Source organism: Nuphar pumila, chromosome 5, assembly GCF_984573655.1.
Source record: "Nuphar pumila chromosome 5, dmNupPumi1.hap1.1, whole genome shotgun sequence".
NCBI classification, from domain to species: domain Eukaryota; kingdom Viridiplantae; phylum Streptophyta; class Magnoliopsida; order Nymphaeales; family Nymphaeaceae; genus Nuphar; species Nuphar pumila.
The window spans coordinates 27,602,873-27,612,459 of record NC_143253.1 but is presented as its reverse complement, the minus strand read 5'-3'; the positions used below and the strand labels follow the sequence as shown (position 1 = coordinate 27,612,459).

Sequence of the window (9,587 nt, the reverse complement as noted above, 5' to 3'; positions counted from 1 at the left end):
TTTGCCACCATACCTCAATAATAAAGGAAAATGTATCGTTTGTCGATTATATGAGTTCATTATGGACTAAAACAATCCTCACAAAATTTGTTTTCTAAATTTACATCAAATTTAACAAAATTAGGGTATGCGTAATCAAAGGTAGATTATTTTTTATTTTCAAAGATGTTAGGAGTATCTTGTGTATGTGTATTATTGTTAATCTATGCCGATGACATAATTATAGTAGAAAACAACATTAACAACATTGAAAAGTTGAAGGAAAATCTCAATGTAAGATTCAAACTAAAGGACTTAGTGTAATATCCAATATTTTCGGGAGACTTTTTCTTGAATTTTCTTATTATGAGCCAAAATAAAATCTTCAATTTTGGTTAAAAAAAATGCATTGGAGTATTTGTAGGGTTTAGTAAAAAAATAATTAGGTGTGAGAATAACCCCTACACGCATAGGTTTTTTAGAAAATTCAAAGTACATTTCTTTAAATCATTTCTCTTAAGATGCGAATTTATTTTAGGGAAAATTAATTAAAATAAGTAATTTAAAACATTTAAGATTTTGCAAATGTAACTATTAAACTTAATTAGGATATATTCAAGTTGTATTTTATGTATTTGCATTTCATATGAATTACAAGTTCATTTAGGAAAAATCTTTGTTTGAATTTAAAATGAATTTACATGAAATTAAGTTGTAATTTAGTGGAATGGATTTTAAAAATTAATTGAGATTTATAAAATGGTAAGAGTCCTTAGGTGGGCCATCCCATCCAATGTGGCATCCTATTTAAAGTTTTAAATTGATAAAAATAAAAATAAAAATAAATTTTAAATAAAGGTTAAATTGAAAGTTACCAAAAAACCAAGAAAAATAGTTGAATAAGTAAAACCTTTCCAAATTCAAAAAAGAAAACCCCATAAGGGGTGACACTCTTTTGAGAGAGCTCCAGCAAGGGCTGGACCCATGAACAAAATAGAAAGTTAAGGCTTAAGGAAAAAAAATTGAATTAGTCAACTTGCTTGCTTTGCTTGGCAAGCAAGTTCCTAACTTTGAAAAGAAGGAAGGTTTGTCTCCCATAGTGGGGTTGACCAACCCTTCCTTCTCAAATTATAACCTAGTATATATATTATACCTAATAGAGTATAAAGTATATAGTATACTAAGCTATGAAAATAAAATAAAATAAAATGTATAATAGAAAGATGGAAGGAGAAAATAGCAAAATAGTAGGTAGCTTGTCTTAAAATTTACAATTGTTTTTAGATTAGATCAAGGGCCAGGAATTATCCTAGCCCTTGACCTAATTCAAAGGAGCTACAAAAGAGGAGGGGCTCACCACCCCCTATTTTGCCTCTTTGGATTTTTTCAAGTCTCTCTCAAAACCCTCTCTCTTTCCCTTTGAGTCGAGATAAGTTCATTCTACTAAAAAGCAAGTTGGGCATCATAAATCCATATGCTCCAACTTGAGGGAGAGTGTTAGATTTGTTAATATCTCATTTACACTGTTTCTTATTGAGTGTGTTGTAAATATGATTAATGCGATTTCTCATTTTTATTTTAGGTAGGTTTCATTTTCAGATTACTTATTTTAAGAAGAAGATATAAGAGAAATTATCATGAATCCTTTAAGTTAGTTATATGATAGAGGTCGGTGACTTGTTATTGTTATCTTTTATTTTGCATTGTATATATTAAGTGATTTATAAAATGCCAATAGAAAAAAAAAGTATATTGGGTTTTTCATTGATATCATTTTTCTACAATGTCAGATTCAATTAGGGCTCAGATCCGGTCGGGTACTTGACCCAATAAGGTATGCCCGAACCCACCCAAACAACAAATTGTCAAGTCATGAAAATGAGACCCCAAACCCATATACTCATTATTTTAGAAATTTATTTTTTCTGGCAAAAAAATCCAAATTGGGTCGGTTACCTGGCAAAAAATCCAAATTGGGGTCAGGTACCTGGAAAAAAGGTCGAGTTTGGTCGGGTACCTGAAAAAAATCATGACCCAAACCCGGCCTGTATAATGCTTAGGTTGGGTTTGGGATGACCTAAATACTATGCGTTGGCATTTTTATGCCCATACTTGGGAATTTGGGTTCGGTTACTAGATACAAACCCGACCTTTTATCGAATTTGGGTTCAGTTACTCGATAAAAGGTGGTAACTAGCTCGACATGACTTTATTCTTAATAGTAGTTAGGAGAGCAACTATTCTTACATATTGAGTATACTACTCCGTGGGCTTACTCGGGGAAACTAGTCATTGGCTAAACATTTTCACTGGCTCTGAATTTGCGCCAGTAAAGACCTTTCAAGAAGTATCACGTTTTCACTGGCGCCATGTTTGGCCCATAGTTCACTGGCGCTTAATTTACTCCAGTGAAAACTATTTTCACTGGTGAATGTAAATTTAGCCAGTAAAACCTTTATCGACAAGACTTTTACTGGTGCAGCAATTGAGCCAGTAAAGACTTTTACTTGCATAAAAGCTGCTTAAGTAAAACCTTGTTTGCTTGTAGTGCCCCTTGCCAGTAGACACACTTGGGCTTGGGTAAGGGGTGACACCCATGAGATTTGAACCTAGACCACCTGCCTAGCATCCTAGGTCCCATCCTACTACGCCATACCCCTTACATCCTATCTGGCCACCATTTCAATGCTTCCGGCTAGTGGCTGCGTTAGACTTGTAGGTGTGCCAACGGGTCGGATTTAGGCTGGATGATGGTAGATCTGAATCCGAAATGTGAACAGATATCCGAATCAGATCCCATGAGGTAAGGTTGATTTGGGTCCGAACTGCATGTGGTAAACTGGATCCAGTTAAAAAGTAAAAAAGCAAGCTGTTTACACGTGAAAAGTGCAAACGGTTTGGATTTTGATCTACATCCCAATTAGGTTTTGCTTGCAATATTGATCTGAATCCGATCCAAATACGAAAACATGAAAACAATTCGATTTAGAAAATCCAAATCCAACCCTAATGCAAATGGATACAATTTGATCAGACGTTTGATCGGGCATGACATAATTCACTTGGATATGGATCTTGAGATAAGATCCAAATGTGCAATCAGATCCAGATTTGAATCTGGACATGTTGCTTAAAAATGAAATTAAGATTTGAATTAGTCATAATCGGGCCAGTAATCAATTTATTTACACCCTTACTTGGATGTGACTGATCTGATTGGCACGAGATGTCTGATTAACACTTGGACGCGGCAAGACAGCGCATCCTGGAATGTCCACATACAGTACAGGACAGGACACACTGTCCTATCCAGCGTTATCCGCAATTCAAACGTGTGCTATCCGCGCACGTCCATAAGTCGCCCAATGCGCATCCGGGCACCCACACAAACGTGGGATGCACGGACACGTGCTTGGTGTGTCCCGCGGATGCCATAACGGCATCCACCGCTGTTCTGTGTCCCCCACAGAACACCGGAGGACAGGCACGAAAAAATTTCCCTTTGCCTTGGCCAAGAAGAAAAAATCAGTTTCATAATAAATCCGATGCATTTTGTATTTTTATGTGTAAAAACTTGTTTCCAACCTTTTTTACCTGATCACTTTTTTTTAGACAGAGAAAGCTGCGGTTAGGCAGAACCCTACCAGTTATACAACCATACCATTTGGGGTTCGAACTTGCAGCGTCCCAACACAAGGTGACTTGCACTAACTGCTCCTGCCAAAAGAAAATCTTGCGATACATTAAAAAAAAAAAAAGGTTTTTTGAGAAAATCTCGAGGAAACTTCAACATATTTAAAAATAATCAAGATAAGAGAAGATTTTGAAGATATCATGCTTTTTTAAGGATTTTATCAGTTTTTTGAAAACCTCATGATAAAATCAAGAGATTTTCCAAAAAACAGCCGATATTTTGTGACTATGATTACTGCATCAAGTCTAATTCGGTAGGGATTCAAATTCCAACTAGCTGCTCAAAATTTGGATCTGATCCTATAGGACCCGACCTGCTATCGGCAGCCCATTCCTTTGCGAATTGTCATATTGCAAATAAACAGGGGTATTATCGACATTTTGGCTGCACCACGATCCCTCCACCCTCTCCCTTGCTGTTTTATTCGTTCCGGCGTGTTAAAATTCAACCAAGGCTCGCGATTTCGGGTTGGTGTTTGGGCGTCATCGCTTTGGAAGCAGGCGAGAGGGATCTTGGCGTCAGATCTACGAAATCACGACCATTTATTTTCTAAATTAACTCCTCTCTTTGTCTCTGAGAATGATCGATCAGTGAAAGAAGGAGCTCTTTCATTTCACGGATACGGGCTGTCTTTATGTGAATCTCATTCCAGGTAAACTTGTATTCTCATTGAAGTTTGTGCTTTCCATTATTCGCGGGATCCAAGTGAAAATTGTCGAATTCTCTCTTGGTTTGGGATTTAGATATTTTGTTTGTTTTTTTCGTCTGCACTTGATTCTAGAGATTTTGGGGTTGAGATTTAGGTCAAGGAAGGATTCCCAGTCGAGATCGGGTTGTAATTTATGATTTGCTTGGTGGTGGGTTTCAGGTCGTTTGAGCAGTCGGAGGCGGCGTTTGTTCGATGGAGAAGAATCGGAAGAAGAGTGATCTGCTCGCCGCTGGCCGGAAAAAGGTTTCTTTCTAAACCTTGAGCCTTCTGCATGTGCTTGCGGATTGTCGTTTTCGGTTGACGAACGAAATTCTAGTTTTTTTTTGGTTTTTTGGTCTGGAGATATTAATGATGTAATGTTGGAAGATCTGAGATTATAGGGTTGCAAAATTGTTGATTTTGAGAAATTTTGGGAGACTTTATAGGGTTTTGTTTATTCCAGGAAGCTATGAGAGTTTTAAGGTTTTACGGTGATCCTTGCTGTTTATTTTCTGATGCTATTGGAAGTGAAACGGTTGCTAATCAAGAAAAATCTCATATTTTTCTACTCTTTCCTTCCTTTTCTATAACCGGCCGTCCTCATTCTTTATAGAATGATATCATATGAATGAGCTTCGACATATATTCCATTTGTCACAGATCCAAACAGTAAAGTGAACTGGAAAACAAATTAATGTCTAAGCTAAGAAGCAAATGCAATAAGTTTGGGCAATTTCAATTGTAATAGGGTTTTCATATTGGATTTTCTGAAGTTTTTGGGTTTAAGTTTTATTGGGACCTACGACTTTGCTATTTGTCAAGTAAAATTAGTTAAATTTCAACCTATGATGGTTTCTATCTTAAATTTTCTGAAATTCTTCGGTTTAGGTTTTCTTGTGAATGACAGCTCTCATAAATCTGGCAAATTCAATTGTAGTAATTTCCACATTTGTTCTGTTTGATTCTGTGTTCATTGGCCCGTTCTGTACTCCCTAAGAAAATTCCATAAACCAGGTGGTTTTTAACTCCTGCTTCAAATTACGGCATTTTTGTTTTAGTGTTTAACCAATTATACTGTAAGGGGAACTTTGGATCTGTTACTATTTCTGTATTTATACCATTTGCAATCCACCAAAAAAAAATCAAATTGAAAGTTATCACAACTTCACTTTTTTTAAGGCAAGTCAACTTCATTTCTAGTTGGTTCCTTCACAATGTAGCATTGTAGTCCTATGTGATGGGTACCTTCTCTAGTCTCTACCCTGTGTAGCACAAAAATGTAACTCTGGGTTACTGCAATTATGAGGGTTCAATTTGTTGTGATGGATATCTTGTTTACTTGTTGTAAAGCAAAACTGAAAATTTAGGGCAAGTTGTTTTAGTTGCGCGCATTGCAGTTCTACTGCATTCATTTTATTTTAACATCTCTCTAATTTTCTTTGTAAAGCAAAACTAAAAATTGAGGAACCTTCTGTTTTATTTTATTCCTGATTTACTTTGTGAGTAGAGTTATAAATTAGGCTGTATTTGAATCTGGAGTAGTTTTATTTCCATATTTTCTCCGCTTGGCATTCTTGTCGTGTTTACTGTCTTTTTTTCTCCTCCAGCTTGAACAATTCAGGCAAAAGAGGGAGAGCAAGGGCGGTGGTCAGGGGAAGCCTTTAGATAAAGGTACAGTGATGGAGAGTGCATCTCCCAGTCAAGATCCTGATGCAGAGGTGACTTCTGCAGCTTTTCCGGTTTCCAGTGATGGCAGAATGATAAAGGTTGATGCGGAGAAGTTATATAAAGTAGAAACAGGTCTACCAGGTCTCCAACAGATGCTGGAACAGGATCAGAATGACAAACTAATGAATAAGGATGGAGAGGTGGTGCAGTCTCAACAGGAAAAAGCAGTGCACACTGCATCTCCTAATCAAGACCCTGATGCAGAGGTGGATTCTGCAGCTTTGCCAGTTTCGGATGATGGCAAAATGATGAAGGTTGATGTGGGAAGGTCCCATCTGCAAGTAGAAACAGGTCCATCAGATCTCCAAAATACACTAGAACCTGTGCAGGAGGATGAACTAATGCATATAGATCAAGGGAAAGTTATACATGCAAAAGCGGTAACATATTCATTGGGTTTCCGGCAAGAGCAGGATGTCACAGGTGATGATCATAAGCTGAAACGTGATGGGGATCTGACACCGGTCAGTTTTGCAGGAGGACCTCTGGGAGAAGAAACAAGTCGACTAGGTTTCCATCAGGATTCCATGGTCGATTGCTGTAGACAAATACATGAAGGTGGAGCAGCAGCAGTTAGTCTTGGAGGGGTACGTCATGAAGAGGAAATGAGTTTCCGAGATGTTCAGCATGAGTATGCTATGGGTGACTGTCATAAGGAGGTTCATGAAGGTGAAGCAACATTGGTTAATTTGGAAAAGGTGCACCTGGAAGAAGATTTGAGCTTACCTGGCATCCATCATGAGTCTGATTCGAGGGCAGGCTGCAGTCAGATGGTTGTGGACACAGGTGTAATGGACAAAAATTTGGAAGGTTTGCATCTTGAAAAAGAAATCATTTCACCAGGTTTGCAGAATGGTGAGGGTTCAATTAATGGGAAAGGAAGTCACTCAGGTTCAGTCGAGTCCACATTTTCTGATCTTGTTGTTGATCAGGTGAGATATATTCTTTTTTTTTCTTTTTTCTAATATTGTGCTCTGTCAAAAACGCTACATTTGTTAGATTAAGAAATGTAATTGAACTTTGGTGTATAATCATGTTCTCATTTTTTGCTGGGTAGGGCCAATGCAGGAAGCTCGATTTTCGGGATTGGACAACAACAATTGTATGCATGTAGATGCGGGTTTACATGAGAGTAGTTGCTCTGTACGGCAAGAGGAGTTTCAAAGAGAGGCTGATCCTTCAGAGAGGGGTGAGGAGAGGAACAATGAGTTGTCAAAAGAAGATGACTTACCTGTAGATGCCACAGTGTCAGAGTTGATTGAGGAGGAAAAACACGGATCTTTGGAAGGAGATGCTTTTTGCAGCACAACCAAGGTGTTGGAGATGGATCTGGAGAAAACAATTGTGGTGTTGCCGGGAGATGTTGGCAGTTTGGAGATGGAAAAGGATCAACATGGCAAGCCTTGGGAAAAAGAGGATGTGCAGGGGCATGGCATCACTCTAGCCACGGACAAGGAGATGAAAACTGGATATTTAAAAGAAGAGGATTTACATGGGCATGCTGGACTTCCATCTTCATCTGGGCATGCAGACAAAAACGTGGCTGATAAGACTATGTCGGAGGTGGGCTTTAGTGCTGAGTCTCTGCATTGTTTTCAGGAAAAGCAAGATAAAGAAATAAAATCTGTAGTATCAGAAACTGAGTTATCTGAAAAAGCTACAAATTCGTTTCCTGGCCATTCAGAGGAGCTGAGGTCTTATGTGTGTGCAGCTGATAGTGGATTGGTGTCTTCAATGGTGTTATGTGAGAATGAAGTGCCTGAATCCTTGGATGTTTGTTGTATAGTTGAATCTGGAAGAAGCTGCATCTCTGCTGATGTGTTATCAAAGATTATTGAAGAACTCTATACAAGGAGTGTTATGGAAGATATTCTTCAGGTGCAACTTCATGAACAACTCCTGATACAGTTGAAGTCTGATGAACAGGACGAGCAACTTCTCAATGAGGTATCAAAGCTCAGATCTTTGCTCAATGTAGCTCATGGAAGCAGTGCAAGTATCACTGGGGAATTTGCACTGTGCCGCTCGGAGCTCATGGCCATTACTGCTGGAAAGAAGGAGCTTGAAACCCAGTTACTTTCTGCAAGGGGCAAAATTGCAGAGCTTGACAATACAGCAATTGAGCTGCAGAAGAAGTTGGCACTGTCTGAAAAAGTGGTAAACCAGGAACTTAGAGATATGCATATTGGAAAAGAGGAGCTCAAAGCACAATTATGCTCTGCAAGTGAGAGATTTGAGGAGCTTAGTCTTCAGAATAATGAGCTTCAGGCTAAATTGGAGAAGTCAAATGCTGAGGTAGGTCAGCTATTATTGGATTTGGCCAACTGCAAGAAATTAGTGGTTGTATTACAAGCAGAAAATGAAAATTTAACAAGGGATCTTCTTTCTGCCAGGAAGGAGTTGGATGTGAATAAGCTTGAAGTTACTTCAAGAAAGAAGAGCGAAGATGACATTGTGAGTGAAAATTCAAAAATCATGGCCGAGTTGCTTGGACATAAGGAATACTTGGTGGAGGCATTTGAGAGACAAGCTTGTTTGGAGGATGATCTAAGAGAAGCAATGTCTTATATTGAACAACTTACAGAGGAAATTTTTTATCTTTCCTGTAGCCTTGATATACACAGAACAAAAGCAGTTGGAGACTCGTATTTAAGCACTAGACCATGTGAAGGACCTGGTGTTGTCATGATCCAAAATTCTGCTGTCCACTGTGATAAGGCAAAGCCTGGTCATCTTGGACAGGAACATGGGGCCCATTCAGATGGGTTTGATTCTTTGAGGGAACATCTGGAGGTTGCTCAGAAGATAATGCAGAGGCTTGAGAAGTCCATCGAGGACATGCATTCTGATAACACACCTTTAGTTAGGTTACCAAATAAAGCTGCTTCTGGAGTTTCAAGAATAATTCAAGCTTTTGAGACAAAAGCTCTTAGTGAAGAAACCCTTGTAGAAGAGGTAACGGAAGATTCTCCGACAAAGGTTGACAAAAGGAATGTCATTAATCAAGCACAGGATGCTAGTTCTGTTACTTGTCTTAAATTAGCCAAGGAAGAATCTCACCGACTAAATGCTATTCTGAAACAGTTAGAGTTCGATGTGGGGAAGGTCACTCATCTTTTCATGGAAGAGCAGAACTGTAAAGCAGCTGCACTTGGGGCTTTGAGGGACCTTGAGGCCGCACATGTTGCACAAAAGCAACAAAATGGTAACCTTGAAACAAGGATGAATGCACTTTTGAGGTCTAATGAGGAAAATATGAAAAAGTTACTTGGCTATGAATCTTTGACCTCTAACTTTCACGATCGTTTGGATGAATTACACCACAGTTTCTGCCATACAGCTGACACCGTGTTTATGCTAGTTGAATGCCTGCAGAAAGAAGTGGACGAGAAGATGTCTATTCTTGAGCTAGAGAGCAACTTTATCTATGCAGAAATCTTCACTGCAGTAGAAAAGCTCAGAGTGTACAAATCCTGTCTCATGCATGTTCGATGAGTC

At 38.6% G+C, this 9,587-nt stretch overlaps 1 protein-coding gene across 1 annotated transcript in view; it reads left to right on the top strand.

Moving 5' to 3' along the window:
* Positions 1–4,119: 4,119 nt before the first annotated feature.
* The window catches only part of LOC149837228 (uncharacterized), a 43,055-nt gene continuing 37,587 nt past the window's right edge, over positions 4,120–9,587 (top strand). The window contains exons 1-4 of the mRNA XM_090007997.1: positions 4,120–4,325; positions 4,542–4,625; positions 5,969–7,021; positions 7,158–9,569. Of these exons, the coding sequence (XP_089864123.1) occupies positions 4,575–4,625; positions 5,969–7,021; positions 7,158–9,569 (3,516 nt within the window). The 5' untranslated portion in view covers positions 4,120–4,325; positions 4,542–4,574. The remainder of the gene's footprint in view (positions 4,326–4,541; positions 4,626–5,968; positions 7,022–7,157; positions 9,570–9,587) is intronic.